This window comes from Lycium ferocissimum, chromosome 4, assembly GCF_029784015.1.
Source record: "Lycium ferocissimum isolate CSIRO_LF1 chromosome 4, AGI_CSIRO_Lferr_CH_V1, whole genome shotgun sequence".
In the NCBI taxonomy this organism is placed as follows: domain Eukaryota; kingdom Viridiplantae; phylum Streptophyta; class Magnoliopsida; order Solanales; family Solanaceae; genus Lycium; species Lycium ferocissimum.
In genome coordinates, this window is record NC_081345.1 from 63,573,259 (window position 1) to 63,591,607 (window position 18,349).

Consider the following 18,349-nt stretch of genomic DNA (forward strand, 5'->3'; position numbering starts at 1 on the left):
ATCACAACAGAAGCCAAGTGGAATGCAATGCAATAATGTATGAAATGTATATGCAATGCAATTTTGTGTACCACAGGTACTCCGGAAGGAAACATCGACGTCTCAGTAGCACAACCCCTAGGGGACCCATGGAGTCCATGTACCTCACGACCTCCTAAGACAAACCTCAGCAACCGCTACCTCACAATTCTGGCAAAAACCTTGGCAATCGCTACGCACAACCTCGATTCCAGGACAACCATCGAATATTGGTCCTCACGTCACTCTCATCCAACTGAGCCCGCCCTCATCACAGTGTTTCCTCAAGTATCATCAGTATGTATACAGTATATCATAAAGGATGAGAATGCGTGCAATGTATGAGTTCAATGTCAATAACTAGATCAATATCACAAGTACCAAGCATGGGTACGCCAACAATATCTTGAAAAGGCTACACAAGCCATATAGAACACTATCCTCGTATCAAACGTCAACAAGTAAGTTACTACATTATCATGAAAAGGATACACAAGCCATATAGAACACTATCCTCGTATAAAACATCAACAAGTAAGATACCACAATATCACGAACAAGCTATGTCAATAGTCGCCAGCATCTACTATCTCCACGTTTCATCAAGCCAACAACAATAGAACAAGATAAGGCACAACAAAGTGGCTAACCCCAATCACATAATAGGGCCAAACCTAAGACAATATCCAACACAACTTCATACCCGAAGGTTTACATGATTTCTCCAACAATATCGTCTAAATATATGCTTCGCTAAACGAAGTCTCACCATAGGGTAAACCATAACCTACCAGGAAGGCCGAACAACAATATCACCAACAATCACTCCTTGGCCTTTCCTTTCCTTTCCTTTGAGCCTCGAGATCAAGAAAGTCTAAGCACATTCGAATCATGGAATTAGAATCAAGAAGAACATCAAACAAACCCTACTTCTATTCAAGACCCCAATCTCCAACCTATGGAATAGGGTTCATGAACTAGAAGGGTGAAATTAGAATCTAAAGGTCCCAACATGAAATTAAACCTGTAGGTGATCAATTCCCATCAATAGCAAGCTAGAATAATCAACAATTCACTCAATTTCGGATTCTGGGCAAAACCCCCAAATTTAGGGATAAACCCTAACTTCCAATTCCATAACTTAGCCTCTAATTAGGAAGAAGTTATAAAATAAAGGATTCTAATCATCAATTCAATGCTTAAAGAAGCTAACTCAACCAACAAATCATGATTTCGAAGCCTAGAAAGAATATTCATTAAACCCACTTTTAATCTTCAATCACTTAATGAACTATCAAGATAAAGGGATTCTAAGATGATTAGGGATAATAGAATAGTAAAGAGATTAGAAGGACTTACCACCAAGAATCTTCTCCAAAAATATCCTAGACTTGCTCCCAATAGCTCAAATTTTGGCATAGTAATAAATGAGAGATTAAGGGCTTTTAATACATAATTAATGAAATAACAGGGCCGATACTGATTCGGCGGCAACGGGAAGCGGTCCCGCCTCGACGGGCTCTCAGACCTCTGGGACAATCAGGCTACAAAAGCACTAGGCCGCTACAGCGGCCAATACCACCGCTATAGCGGTAATGGTGCTGCCAAGGTGGACACCAGTGCAGATTTTTCCAACATAATCTCAATCTCAACCCGAAATCCAGACTAATACCCGAGGCCATCTGCTCACAAATCACACACACAGACACGCATAAAAACACTCTACGAATGCACTCGTGGCCTCGAAATTCCCAACGGAGGTCTCGTTGATCGAGTCAATCCCCGATACCTTAATTCCAACTTCCCAACCCAAGTCCCAAAATGCACCTGAGTGCATTGGGAACCGAACCAAATATGCACACTAGTTCTAAATGACCATCTGGACCTCTCGGAATCGACAGATTTTCGAAAAAGGTTCGGTTACCCAAAAGTCAACTTGAGTCAACTCTTTTTTGCTTAAAGCCAGTTTTTCTCAAAAAGTCACCAAAATCAGCCCTGTACATCTCGAGAAGCGTGTAAATGGTTCCCGCGGTTCAAATATGAGCTAATAAAGCTCGAAAAAGGATCAAAAGGGTCAAAAATGCAGTAACGGCCAAATGGATCGTTACATCCGATCCCAATTAAATAATTGCTTGTCCTCAAGCGACAAGGAAGAGAACGAGGAAGATACCTGAGCCCACAACAACTGGGGATATCTCAACACATAACTGACTTCTCCTACTAGGAAAGATTCACATCGATCAAAACTGAATCCCAACGAGTGATATTGGTACCATCAGAAGGGCATTTCTTCAATATAGAAACATGGAAAACTAGATGAACACCCGACAGGTCTGGTGAAAACTACTCGTATAACACAGGATCAACACAACGGATAGTCTCCACCCGGCCATTACATCTCGAGCTCATATGCCCTCCTTCCCAAATCGCATGACACTCTTGTTGGGTGTAATATTCAGGGGAAAAAAAAACTAATCGCTCACTTTACCAGTCACAAACCTCTAAACTTAGCTCAAGCTCCAATTCTCATATCTCCATGTTTGAATTTCCCTCGCAGCGGTTCCTCCTCAAGTCTGTACTAAGCTCATTGCATACCATTATTCTGTCCAAGTAACTGTTCTCAGAAAGTATCATCATATCCACTAAAAAACCCTGACAAAGCTCGATAAATCTGTCATACCTCAAATCTAAACCAAAATTCTTCGAATCCTTAAATATCTTCCTGGAAGTATAATCATAGACCTTTAAGCTTAACTCCAACAACGTTGACCCGGAATGAATGCACAACTCTCGAGTATCACCAATAGTCATTAGAACTGACTCCGAATTTTGTAACCAATCACAATCATACCACGCATAACAAATCCTGTCTATCACCCTCAACTCCACAAGTTGAGTCCTATCCAAGTTATCAACTTAGTACCGAAGAGCTATACCTTACGATTCCAAGCTTCATGCTTCTCAACCTTTACCAGACATGCAAATCCAATACAACCCCGAACATTTCAGCGCAAAACCTGAAGCCTCATATAATAATTATTTAACCATCGAACCTTTCATTGCATCATCTCGATATGCCATGATACTTTTTCTAAAGTATCCAATCTTACAACTGCCGCTTTAAATCTCATGCAATTGCTCCCAAGTCCTTAATATCTAAAAGCGCTTACCCAAACTGTCCAGTCAATATTGCTTGTAATCATACTGTACTACCACGAGTAAGGTCCCTCCCCGAAAATATAACTCTAGCGTCACATGATAGGAATTTCACAATCTTTTCTCTTAAAGCACGCTAACTCATTCTCAACAGAGAATGTTATGAACTTTTCCAACGGTGTACCACCATGGTACTTCTTATAAATCTCAACCTATTGGTTCGCTAAAACATGCTTATCACTAGCTGTCGATCACGAATCTCACGAAATTTTCGTCATTTCACTTAGTCTATTTCTGTAGACTTCCTACCTTAAGCTCACACAACAATCACACCTCATCTGAATATGCAAGACAACGATGCCACCCATCTAAATAGTCTCAAGTAATCCCAAGATATACCTCATTCTTGCCGACTCTCGATCAACTATACCTTTCTTTGACTCTCCAATTCCTCAATTTCTATCAGTTCACTTATACCACCATCGTCTGTCCATTACTCGAATCTACTCAGTAGTATTATCACATAATCATAAGTCTCATAAACTAACTGAATCACACCTAGAGATAATAGTAAGCCACAAACTCTATCCATTATAGTTTCTTTAGCACTTACCATTCTAAACTGAACACTCTCTAAACCCTGCGTATCGCATAACAGTCTTACTAGTATCCTCATGTATCCTACTGAATCGTCCTTGCCCGAATTGCCTTACTCAAATCCTTAACGTTACTAGTCCTCGAAGAACCACCTCTTACCTCAATTATCGAACCTGAATACCTCTAACCACTCGCACGACTATACTTTTTTATTCAATCACCTAAGCCGAGTAATAACACCACTAGTAGAGGGATCTAGCCAATTTTACACAATGAATACAAGGTTCCCAACCTCAGTCCACCACTGACCTCTGTTAGTCTATGGCATAACCAAACATACCAACTCATCCATAAACTCTCAAGCCCACTCTACACTGTACAATCACCACCAAGCTCTCACATCACTAACTTTTATCTTCACGATTTTTTTCTGTCCTTAACTTCGAAGACACCAAACAACCTCATCGGTCACCCTTTTTTTTTGACGTCATGATATAATGCCCCCGAAATCCAACCACGACTCACGTACCCATGTTACCTCACCTCAAGTCTTACGAACCTTAATCTCCTGAACCAGATAGCAAGATGCCTCGTTGTAATCCTTTAGTTCCTGTATTTCATTTCAAATCACTCTATCAATATCAACCAACAACCACTCAAATCCACTCGATCCTCTAAACCAATCATCCCTCTGAGCCGAACGACCACAAACAATATCAATACTTCTCCTTAAATCAAAGTGTAGCAACCAGTAACTTCCCATGTCATTAACTCATCGCATACGCCTATAATTGAAGCCATTTCTATCAGTCGATTACTAGCTCCTCAGAAGCCTAGAACCCAGTCAAATTTACTAGCCAAACGATGTGATTATAGCATTCACTTACTAAGAAAATAGTCCTTTAACCTCAACAAGCTTATATCGAGAATGACTTTTTGTACCATATCCCCGAGATATCACGTGAACCTGTAAGTACAACCGTTACCAATCCATGCCTAGTTATTCCCACAAGATTTAATACTCCATAACAACCATAACTCAAACATCCACCTCCATCGGTACCGTTCTCTCATGCCAAACCCCCCTTTACTTTTCACAACCAAACACGAAATTCGTTCTCGCATCAATTGCAACCTTATCCTGACAACCATGTCAGATACCAATTTTTCCTTTCCCCATATCACGAAAAGTAGTCATATCCAAGATATTCTAAGAAGTCTTAGTTCGCTGCACACTTCCATAAAAGCTTCCTTCATGTGCTTATTGTCAACTCTTTTTCTTTATTACACGCGGTCATAATGCCTTTGCTCAATTCAAAGGTCATTACCGAATTTACACTTGTCCTCATATACCCAAGTCCAATACTCTACCGTTGCTGAATCGTAGACCCACCATTAGTAAGCTAGTGTCACGCACACCATCATTAAACCTTGACAAAGCTGTAGTACAATCGATCATATCATCGAGCAACCTACTATTGTTAAGCCATCAATGCACTTTTTCACTTCCGAGCAACCCAACTCTCTGAACTATTTTTCCTATTTCTCACGAACTCTCACAATAAATGAGTCTAATCTCGACTCCACACAATCGAATCCTTAGGCCATAACTAAGGACTGAACTTGATCACGTTTTCGAATCAGAATAACACATCTCGCACCCAAACCACAACACGTATAGATCAACCATTTGCATATGAAGTTAAGGACGAGTGTCAACGCTCCGTGGGTGGTTAAGATAAGAAAGTTCAGATACCAATTGGAATCGACAAGATACCAATTTGAATGAAGTCACACGAGAAAATGAAAAGATTGGCAATTTCCTAAATGTCTTATAGGCTCTCGCAGATAAGTACGGAGCTCATCGTATCGATCTATGAGACTCTACTAGACACGCTCTCGTATTATAGACCGGGTAATCTAGTGCTCTGATACCAACTTGTCACGACCCAATTTAGCTAAGTCGTGCGGGCACCTACCTTTCCCATCTCGGTGGGCAAACCCTTATTCCAATAATTTCAAATACATGAAACAACAAGTAAATAAGCGAAAGAAATATAAATACGTAAGTCTAACATAATAATAGGTAGAATATGCGGAAGTACATCAAACCACCCCAGAAATTTGTCTAACCATGCAAGAGCAACTAGCTAATAACTACGAGTCTGGAAATCTCAATAATACATTAAAAGGTCTGAATATGTATCGGGATATCGAATAAGACATAAACTAAGGAAAGAATCTCCAAGGCGGCGGGCGTGCTCGTGCTCACTCTGTAGACTCTCGTGACAGCTACTCGCCCATGACCGCAATCGACATGAGAATCGGAGGTCGACCAGCTCGGAAAACCGCATTAAAAGAATGCAGCAAGCTGAGCGTCGGTACAAATAACAAGTACTGGTAGGTATCATAGGCTGACTAAGTTTAGCAAACACATATCTAGTCAATAAAGAAAAATAAACAAGTAATCAATTAAGGTATAAGTCAAACACAAGCCAGGAATCAAGTACACATCATCACCTAGGTTATAGCATCTAAACCCAATTGTGTCAAGTCTCAAATACTCAGTCCGAATTTGTAGATCACAAGTATATCACAAGAATATCACAATAGAAGCCAAGTGCAATGCAATGCAATAATGTATGAAATGTATATGCAATGTAATTTTGTGTACATATCTACTCTGCATGAAAATATCGACGTCTCGATAGCACAACCCATGGGGGGCCCGTGGAGTCCATGTACCTCACGACCTAAGACAAACCTCAGCAACCACTACCTCACGATTCCAGCAAAAACCTCAGCAATCACTACACACAACCTCCATTCAGGGACAACCATCGGATATTAGTCTTCACGTCACTCTCATCCAAATGAGCCCCGCTCATCATAGTGTTTCCTCAAGTATCATCATTGTGTCTACAGTATAACATGAAGGATGAGAATGCGTGCAATGTATTAGTTCAATGTTAATAATCAGATCAATATCACAAGTACCAAGCATGGGTACGCCAACAATATCATGAAAATGCTACACAAGCCATATAGAGCACTATCCTCGTATCAAACATCAACAAGTAAGATACTACAATATCATGAAAAGGCTACACGAGTCATATAAAACACTATCCTCGTATCAAACATCAGCAAGTAAGATACCACAATATCATGAACAAGATATATCAACAGTCTCCAGTATCTACTATCTCTACGTGGCATCAAGCCAACAACAATAGAACAAGATAAGGCACAACACAACGGGGTGGCTAACCCCAATCACACAACAGGGCCCAACCTAAGACAATATTCAACCCAACTTCATACCCGAAGGTTTACATGCTTTTTTCGATAATATCGTCCAAATATATGCTTCGCTAAACGAAGTCTCACCAAAAGGTAAAACGTAACCTACCTGGAAGGTCGAACAGCAGTATCACCAACAATCACTCCTTAGCCTTTCCTTTCCTTTGAGCCTCGAGATCTAGAAAGTCTAAGCATATTCGAATCATGAAATTAGAATCAAGAAGAACATCAAACAAACCCTACTTCTATTCAAGACCCCAATCTCCAACCTATGGAATAGGGTTCATGAACTAGAAGGGTGAAATTAGGAATCTAAAGGTCCCAACATGAAATTAAACCTGTAGGTGATCAATTCCCATCAATAGCAAGCTAGAATAATCAACAATTCACTCAATTTCGGATTCTGGGCAAAACCCCCAAATTTGGGTATAAACCCTAACTTCCAATTTCATAACTTAGCCTCTAATTAGGAAGAAGTTATGAAATAAAGGATTCTAATCATCAATTCAATACCTAAAGAAGCTAACTCAACCAACAAATCAAGATTTAGAAGCCTAGAAAGAATATTCATTAAACCCACTTTTAATCTTCAATCACTTAATGAACTATCAAGATAAAGAGATTCTAAGATGATTAGGGATAATGGAATAGTAAAGAGATTAGAAGAACTTGCCACCAAGAATCTTCTCAGGGAATACCCTAGATTTGCTCCCAACAGCTCAAATTTTGGAATAGTAATAAATGAGAGACTAAATGCTTATATTACACAATTAATGATATAATAGGCCTGATACCGATTCGGCGGCAACAGTCCTGACTCGCGGGCTCTCAGACCGTCGGGATGGTCGAGCTACAAATGCACTGGGCCGCCACAGCGGCCAATACCACCACCAAGGTAGACACCAGCACAGATTTTTCTAATATAATCTCAATCTCAACCAGAAATCCTGACTAATACCCTTGGCCTTCTGCTCACAAACCACACACACAAACATATATAAAAAAATGCTACGAACGCCCTCGTGGCCTCAGAATTTCCAACGGAGGTCTCATTAACCGAGTCAACCCCTGATATCTCAATTCCAACTTCCCAACCCAAGTCCTAAAATGCACCCGATTACATAGGGAACCGAACCAGATATGCACACAAGTTCTAAATGACCATCCGGACCTCTCAAAATCGATGGATTTTCGAAAAAGATCTGTTTACCCAAAAGTCAACTTTAGTCAGCTCTTTTTCGCTTAAAGCCAATTTTTCCCAAAAAGTCACCAAAATCAACCCCGTACACCTCGGGGAGCGTGTCAACGGTCCTCGCAAGTCAAGTAAGAGCTAATAAACCTCGAAAAAGGATCAAAAGGGTTGGAAACGCAGTAACGGCCAAACGGGTCGTTACAGGATTAAGCAACAACATATCAACAATGCCAAGTGGGTCATATATGAGTCAAACAAACTCCAAGTTAAGTGTTTCGAGAATGGTTATGTATTTTCACAACATGCTTTCAAAAAAAACCCCAAGAAGGACTCATATGCCAATATTTCACCTAACCTGAGCACCTAGCATTTGAATGGTCTTTCCTATGGATGAAATTTCGCTCAAGCAGGTTGTCATCCACCCGTCATCAGGAACCACCCCTTCTACGACTAAGAAATAAAAATAAAAAAAAATTAACGGATGACTTATGCCACTACTGAGGGCCTAATCTTAAAAAAAAAAAAACTTTTTGTCTTCTGGTGTGTCTCTTTTCATTTTTTTTTTCAAGTAATCCTAACTAAAAAGGAAGAATAAACTAAAGTTAAATCCTTAAAAAAAAATCTTACGGCATAAGCATCCTCTATCTCGAGACGTACTCCCACCCCACACTTACTTTCATGGAATGCCCTCAATGCATATGAAAGGGTAAAAACAAAAGTAAGGCGAGAGATACTCCCTGGGGCCCACTAGGGCCTAGTCATCCTCCCCAATGTAATCCTCATCATCAGCTCGCCTTCAACTGGCTTGGCTTCTTCATCTTCTTCCCTTATCTGGGACTCTACCTCCTAACCAGCTGCTCGATTGACCTCAATCAAGTATGTCGAGTTCACATCCTCATCGGCAGCTAATGTGGCCTCATCTCCCACAAGAGCTCGGGAGTACGGGGTATGCGGGATCGCAGTGAACACGTTGGACAGATCTAAGTCGAAGTGCTTAGAAGCCACCGTCATCCTTTTGTAAAGTTGAGCCAGCACTGTGGATTGGGTAGCCCTCTTCTCCGCGGGGTGAGCTGTTGCTTTTTACTCAACTTAGGCGCTCGGACATTTGAAATGTCAAGGGCATCCTTAGGTGATGGTAATACTCTATCATACGGCTTTGCTAATCTATCATTCAAGCTCATTAAGTAAGCCGTGAGAGGATTGCTGAAATTCAACCTCGACAGGGTGTGTTGTCGGAGCTTCTTTATCTCTTCCATCATCAAATACCCTATGTTAACGGGCTGCCCTATCATAAGGAAGTATACAATGCATACCCGATCCTTTTGCACCTCAAAATAGTGCTCCAATGGCCAGATTCGGTAGTTCAATAAACGCAACCATACCCGCTCTTCCTGATTGAAATTACTCATCTTCATGCATTTGTGCTTTCGATATTTTCCAGCATAATGGGCCTATGAGGCTTTGGAATCAACACCATACAAGGTTTCCCGAATGGCCTTATAATCAGGCCTGTAGATGAAGTCCAGCAGTGGCTGGATAGGATAGTCAGTGACTTCCAAGTGTGCACACAAAAGGGATGGTGAGATGGGTATATCACCTCCCCTGCAATAGGTAGTCGGCTCCTATGTGCCATTTCAACTAAACGTGACATTAGCGTAGAACTCGAGGACTAGATTTATGTTAACTGGCCCCCGGTGTCTCAAAAATGCACACCCACCTCATATCTACAAGCCTATTGTACACATTCCTGAATCCAACTGCAATAGGGTGCCATTGATGGAACGCTCATGGATGTACCCCGCTGCGGGATTGAATATGTCATACGAATCCCTCCCGGATACTCGAATATCTGGCCTGGGCCTCAAAGACGGAGCTCGAGGGATAAGAGTGGTTGGTTGCCTACCCCCCAATAGCGATTTGATTGTCTTTTTAGCTTTGGGGGGGGGGGTTCGCTCTCCCCCGTTTTGTGCCTTGGGAGAAGGTAGCAGCAGACTTCCCTTTGTTCTTTGTGTTAACCATCTCGCCTGCAAAACAACATCACACCACACGCTAAGTACAATTAAAAAATCAAAGGAGGTCGTGGAACGACCCCACACTTAATCCTATGTCATGTACTCAAGTCTAGAGTGTGTGCCCCTTTGTCACGACCCAACCGGAGGGCCATGACGGGTACCCAGAGCTAACTGACCGGACACCTCTCATCGTGCATTCACATTCACCTATAGGTGAGCCACATGGCCTATTAATAATTTTATGCCTCAAAAATGCCATTTTCAACGGCTAAAACACCTTTATATATCAACGCCAATAACTAAGCCCTTACACATATACACAAGCTGACAAGGCAAAAGACATCTACTATACATGACTGTCTACAAGCCTCTAAGAAGAGTATGAATATCATTATAAGGACAGGACAGGGCCCCGCCATGCCTATACATATACATAAAAGAATAGTACCAACAGCTGCAGCTCCGAATCAAATGGAGCTCCTCTATGCAGTCTCTAAACAAGTAGTCTATGGGTCAAGTCTATCTCCCCGTCCACCTGCGGGCATGACGCAGCGTCCACAAACAAAAGGACGTCAGTACGAATAATGTACTGAGGGTGTAAAGCAAATCTATAACATAATGGAAGCATAAGAAATAACGTAAGATAGAAAAGTCATGGAATGAAATAACCATTTATACCTCTAGCGACGTTCATCATATTTACTTACCTTCTTTCTAATGAGAAACTTCCATTTCATACATTTACACATATAGTAGTATCATACTCGACCATAGAGGTTCGGTGTCTTACATACCCGACCATGATAAGGTTCGATGTTATACATACCTGGGCCTACCAAGGCTCAGTGTCATCCGTACCCAACTGTAGTGGTGTGCGTGCGATAGATATCATACCCGCCCATATAAGCTCGGTGTTCTTAGTAGTCATACTTTAATATATAAATATGTATACATATATATACACATAGGAGTACATATATGTCCTTAACATCATCATCATCACCATTATTTTCATTATATCCTTCCTTAAAGGATCAACTATCATAGAATGGGACCAATGGTTTCGTGAGAATATCAAGATCATGAGCTTTAGTGATTCTAGGAATGAAATCATCATGGAAGATACTATGGATTTCACATGAAGGTATACATCAATGGGATCATTCCTTAAGAAAAAAGGGTTAGCCTTACATACCTTTATGTCTTCTTAACTACTTAACGTTCACCTCCAAAGCTCGAGAAATCTACATTTAAGAGGGTTCATACCAAGGTTAGGCTTCAAAGGCACCCTTAAGTTCAAACAAGTATAATTCGTAAGCTAGCGAAAATTGGGCAGCATTTCCCCTATTTCATCTACTTCTACCAAATTCCAAAATAACTCCCAATCAACAATGACATTATCAACAATACCAAAATCAAAAGATTTCATTCAAGTTAAGCATCATCCAATCCCAAAACTCCTTTTCATGATCATTCATAACAATGGCTACAACACAACACCATATATGCTTACATACAATATTTCCTCAACATTATCTATAACATCCACAACAAGATTATACTCCTAACATGCCAAGAATTTCAATTCAAGTTAACCTATGGCTTATAATATCTCACAGTTCATACTTGAACTCTATTTCCACTTTTCTTCCTTTACCCACATAGCATAACAATCAAACAACCTTAACCATATGTAAAAGATGTGAAATCTTACCTTAATCACACAAGAACAAGTCTTGGATCAACTTACTCCACCAAAGTGAAAAACCCTAACATCAATACCCAAGGAAAACTTGAGTTCCACAAGCCCTAGCAAGCTTCTTAGCACTTGAATCTCTTAATTCTCTTGGATTTGGCTTAGATTAGTTTATGGAGTTAAAGAGAGGATTTTTGGAGAGCTTTTGGATCTGATTTGTGAAAATAAAATGCCCAAATGAAGTGAGATGAAATATATAAAGCGGAACTTAAAATCCCGTCGGGCAATCCTGCGCCCACTTTGACGGGCCGGCAAAATGCTCCGTCAAACTGCCCAGCCAAACATGGCTCACCGTGACTGTTTTATGCTGGGAAGATACAATTTGACAGGCCACAAAAATTTCTAAGGTCCATCAAAGTGGTCCGTCAAAAAGTTCTGCTCGAACAGTCTGTTTTATCACCCATAACTTTTTACTCCGATATCACATTGACGAACGGTTTGTTGTGTTGGAAACTAGACTCGATGAACTTCAATTTTAAAAAAAAGAAACACACCAAAACTCCTCATATTCTAGGAGATATACCTCTCCCAAGTTGGACCAAAATCCTATCGAAAAATTTTGCCAAGTTTTCCTAAAGTTCCAACAAACTCAATTCCTTAATTTGCTTGTTCTCAAATCCTTCCATTGCTTATTTCATGAGCTTAAACCCCCATAACCGTAATATAGGAACATATAATCTCATATATCCTAGACGATAACCCCAGTTTCCACGATTAGAACAACTGACACCTAACGAATCTCAACGGACGAAACTAGGAGGTGTAACACCCTTTCACTTTTCTGGGCCCTAAGCATGGTTATTACATCGTTTTAGCACCATTGGGGTAGAACCGACCCCACACTCACTTCAAAATACATTTTAAAAATCAAGATAAAAGAAGCTAACTGCTCGTACACTACACCGCAAACAAACAAAAGAGAGAAAAATAATAAAAAAAAAAAATTAAGCAAGTTCATGTTGTAGGATTTGAGTTGGAAAATCACAAATTCTGAATTCTCCATCCTAATTTCGAATTTATAGTGAAAGGTGATGCACAGGGGCTCCTATGTGTGTGTAATGTTCCATTGCTACTCAAGACTTCACAATTTTAACAAAAAACTTGGTTTAGGACTTTTATCGAACACCTTGCGGGCATAGAATCTTCCCTTAGTTTTGACAACAATGGTGGGTTGTGAAACCCTCCCTTGTAAAATGGGAGTCATGTTCTAGCCATAAACAACTCATAAAATCACAGCAATACCAAACCCCGCCCAAATTCGCCCAAATCCATCAACCCTAACTTTACAACTTTTCAGAATTCAAGAACAAAGGGAAGAAGAGGGATGGGAATTCATGTAGTGAATGAGAAATTACTTATCTTGTTGAATTAATGAGGGGTGGATAAAAGGTCTTGAACTTTGATTGTGAAGGAAAATGATTAGGAGAGGGGTTTTTCGAGTTTTTGAGAGATTTTGGGAGAGAAAAAAAACTTTGAGAATGGAAGTGAAGGGTCGTGGTCTTTTAAACTTAAAAGAACTTTTCAGACTGGGCCCCCATCTGCGTTGCCCTGGGTCGCGGGTCTAATGCGGATAATTCCAACTTAATAAAAATTTTGTTCAGGCATTAACAAGGTTCAGTTAAATTTTTGTTCAGGCGTTGGCCCCGCATCGCGGGTCCAATGCGTACGACAAACCTGGAACAATTTTTTGACTTTTTTTTTGCATATTTTGTAGTCCTCCTCCATCCTTAGTCCTGCAATATGAACAATAGTGACATATAACTGTAAAACCGTTGGGTTGCCTCCCAACTAGCCCCTTAGTTAAGGTTGTACCACGACACTTTTTGTATTTTTCTCATTTTATAATTTTTTTCTTATATGCTAATTCTACAAACACGGGTTGCCTCCCGAGAAGCGCTTGATTTAATGTCGCAGCACGACACAGGCTCTCAAGCGTCTTCTAGTTCAACCAAGGCCTTTTCTGGATTGATGACCTCTCCAAAATAGTACTTGACCCTCTGGCCATTTACCAAGAATGTCCGCTCTGCATCGAGCGATTTCAGCTTGACCGTCCCATGTGTGGTTACCCGAATGACTTCAAACGGCACAGACCACTTGCTCTTCAACTTCCCTCCGAAAATCTTCAGCCTAGAATTATACAACAAAACTAACTGTCCAGGCTCAAAGTCACGAGGTTGGATGCGCTTGTCGTGAATTCTCTTAGTTCGCTCCTTGTACATTTTCGCGTTCTTATAACATGATAGTGTAATTCGTTCAACTCGTGCAGCTGCAATAATCTCTTTTCTCAAGCTAGTACTAGGTCTAAATTCAGCTTCTTTATCACCTAATACGCTCTATGCTGAAGCTCAATTGGTAGATGACATGCCTTACCAAAGATGAGCTTATAAGGAGATGTGCTAATGGGAGTTTTGTAGGCTGTTCTGTATGCCCACATAGCATCATCGAGTTTTAATGACCAATCTTTCCTACTCACGCTCACAGTCTTCTCCGAGATTCTGGTAATTTCTCCATTCGATACCTCCACTTGACCACTCATCTGAGGATGATAAGTCGTCGCTACTTTGTGTTTCACCCCATACTTGAGTAACAATTTATCAAAGAATCGGTTGCAAAAGTGCGTACCTTGATCGCTGATGATGGCCCTCGGGGTTCCAAAACTCATGAATATATTCTTCTTCAGAAATCTTGCTACCACACTAGCATTATTGGTGGGGAGTGTAATGGCTTCCACCCACTTCGAGACATAATCTACAGCAACCAATATGTGCCTATTCCCTTGGGACGGTATGAAGGGCCCCATAAAGTCGATACCCCACACATCAAATAGTTTAATCTCCAAGATGCCCTTCAATGGCATTTCATGAAGCTTGGAGATATTTTCAATTCTCTGGCAGCTATCGCAGGCTTTCACAAATTCATAAGCATCTTTGAACAAAGTAGGTCAATAGAAATCAGACTGAAGTACCTTCGCAGCTGTTCTGTCACCGGCGTGATGTCCACTATAGGGTGACAAGTGACACTTCTCAAGAATCGCGGGGACCTCTTTCTCTGGAATACACCTTCTAATCAGCTGATCTGTGCCAAACCTATAGAGATAGGGCTCATCCCATACATAGAAACGACTATCATACAAAATTCGCTTTTTTTTCTCGTGATTAGCACTAGGGGGATCAATATCACTCACTATAAAATTCACCATGTCTACATACCATGGCACCTCAACTGACTGAAGAGCAAAGAGTTGTTCATCAGGAAAAGTCTCCCTAATCAACACTGCTTCATCTACATGTTCCCGATCTTCCAATCTCGATAAGTGGTCTGCCACTTGATTTTATGTTCCCTTCTGATCAAGAATCTCAATGTCAAACTCTTGCAGCAGCTACACCCAACGAATAGGCCTCGTCTTTGCATCCTTCTTCACAAACAAATATCGAACTGCAGTGTGATCAGTATAAACAATTACTTTTGTGCCCACAAGATATGATCGAAATTTGTCAAAAGCGTAGACTACCGCCAATAACTCCTTCTCTGTAACCGTGTAGTTCATCTGGGCTGCATCAAGTGTCTTCTTTGGCATAATATATGGGATGAAATATCTTGTCCCTTTTCTGACCAAGGACTATAGCAAAATCACTTGCATCACACATCAAAATAAACGGCAGAGAGCAATCGGGTGCGATGATATTAGGAGCAGACACTAACCTCTTCTTCAACTTATCAGAAGTCGCCAGACAGGCTTCATTGAACACAAACTTCACATCTTTTTCTAAGAGCTTACACATCAGATTAGCAATTTTGGACAAATTTTTTATGAACCGTCAATAAAAGCCTGCATGCCCAAGAAAACTGCGCACTCTCCGAACTGAAACGGGTGGTGATAATTTTTCAATCGCTTCAATTTTCGCCTTGTCAACTTCTATTCCCTTGCTCGATACCTTGTGCCCAAGAACAATGCCCTCTCAAACCATGAAATGACATTTTTTTCAGTTAAGTACCAAGTTCATTTCTTCACAACGAGCTAACATGGCATCAAGATGGTTCAAGCAATCATCAAAAGAGTCCCCAAAAATAGAGAAGTCATCTATAAATACCTCCACATAGTTTTTCACCATATCGGTGAAAATAGCCATCATGCATCCCTGGAAAGTACCTGGAGCACTGCACAAACTGAAAGGCATCCTCCGGAATGCAAACATGCCATATGGACACGTGAATGTGGTCATATCTTGATCCTCTGGTGCAATAATGATCTGGTTGTAACCCAAATAACCATCCAGAAAACAATAATAATCGTGCCCAGCCAATCTATCGAGCATCTAATCCATGAAGGGCAACAGGAAGTGATCTTTTCTGGTGGCGTTGTTCAACTTGCGATAGTCAATACATATCCTCCAACCATTAATAGTTCGCTGAGGCACCAATTCATTCTTCTCATTTTCTAGCACAGTCATGCCCCCTTTCTTTGGGACACATTGTACAGGACTTACCCATTTGCTGTCAGAGATGGGATAAATAATGCAACTGTCAAGCCACTTGATTACCTCTTTCTTCACCACCTCCTTTATAATTGGGTCCAATCGTCTCTGGCATTCAACACTGGGTTTGTTGTCCTCCTCTAATAATTTTTTGTGCATGCAAAATGAACTACTAATGCCTCAAATATCAGCTATCTACAACCCGAAGGCCCGGATTCGATCTCTTAGCACTCGCAATACACGTTCAACTTGCACATCAGTCAAATAAGAAAAGAGGATCACAGGTAATGTGTTCCACTACCCAAGAAAGCATAGCGAAAATGAGAAGGTAATGGCTTCACCTCAAGAAGTGGAGCCTCTTTGATAGATGGCTTCGGCTTCTTCCACGGTTCTGATATGTCTAACTCCTCAAATGGTGTGTTTGCTCGCAAATAAGCAGATAAAGTGTCAAGGATGCCAAGACACTTCTCGACTTCTGCATCAACCATCAAGTCTTCCCCATACATCAAAGCTGTCTCCAAAGGATCTCGCGAAGCAAAGAAGTGATCTAACTCTGCATTAGTGAGCTCGGGCTCCACCACTGTAATCATCTTCAATTCCTTATAATGGGCTAGAAGCTTGGTAGCTTTAAACACTTCAAAAGTCACCTCTTGTCCATCAACTGTCATAGATATCTTCCCATCTCTAATTCGGATCACATCATCAACAATAGCCAAAAATCCTCTTCCCATGATGAGAGGAACACTCCTATCTGCCTCATAATCAAGTATGACAAAATCAACCGACAAAATAAACGGGCCTACCTTCATAAGAACATCCTCAATAATACCTTCAGGATAAGCCAGAGATCGATCAGCTAGCTGCAAAGTAATAGTCGTTAGCCTAGGCTTACCCAAGCCCAACGTTCGAAACACAGAAGTAGGCATCAAATTAATACTAGCACCTAAGTCACACAATGCTAGCCCAACTTCATTGTTGCCAATAGTAATCGAAATCATGAAGCTACTCGGATCTTTTAACTTTGGAGGAATTTTATACCTCACTCTAGAACTGCACTCCTCAGTAAGTGCAACATTCTTAAACTCTGTCCAATGCCTTTTGTTCACAACCAAATCTTTGATATACTTAGCATATTTTGAAATTTCTTGCAAAAGCTCCTCCAAATGAATGTTGATGTGTACCTGTTTTAAGAGTTCAAGAAATTTCTTACAAGCCGAATCTGCTTTCTGTTTCTGAAGTCATTGTGAAAAAAGAGGGGGTGGTCGAACCACTCTCTCTACGGGTTGCTCTATGACTCAGCTCGCTTAGCAGGGACAAGTTCTACTTCTGCTATGTTCTTCTTTTTTCGGAGGCACTTCTTCAAGTTCTCTGCCATTCCTCAATGTGACTGCCTTGCACTCCTTTGGATTCTTCTTAGTATCACTAGGAAGAGCACCATGTGGTCTGACATTCTCCATCATAGCCATCTGTCCCATTTGACGCTCAAGCTCATGAATAGATTTCTGCATCTCACTCTGAATTCTTTGATTTTGCTGCTGCGTTACTTGTGTTTGAGCTACAAGCTGCTTCATCATCTCTTCCAAATTGCTAGCTGGCTAAGCCTGGGGTTGCTGATAATTGTTCGGCTTTGTTACACCCCTGAAAATTTCGCGTTACTAAGGCTGCAGACGGCTTAATGTGAGCTCAAGAAGGAGCAAATATTACAAGTATAAAGGATGAAATTCTCTCTACCGTATTAGCATAAGGATAGCATGAGTATGAAATTTGAAATTCATACAAAAGATGATTGGAATGATACGTTAAAAGATATATATATATATATATATATATATATATATAT

At 40.7% G+C, this 18,349-nt stretch overlaps 1 protein-coding gene across 1 annotated transcript; it reads right to left on the reverse strand.

Annotated features, from left to right (window-relative positions):
* Positions 1-14,357: 14,357 nt before the first annotated feature.
* LOC132054261 (uncharacterized) lies at positions 14,358-18,083 on the reverse strand. The gene is made up of 8 exons (XM_059446304.1): positions 17,865-18,083; positions 16,811-17,690; positions 16,522-16,649; positions 16,030-16,284; positions 15,737-15,807; positions 15,420-15,642; positions 15,000-15,260; positions 14,358-14,879 (listed from the first exon to the last, which is right to left on the reverse strand). The coding sequence occupies exons 1-8, from the start codon at positions 18,081-18,083 to the stop codon at positions 14,358-14,360; spliced, it is 2,559 nt and encodes an 852-aa protein (XP_059302287.1).
* Positions 18,084-18,349: the final 266 nt, after the last annotated feature.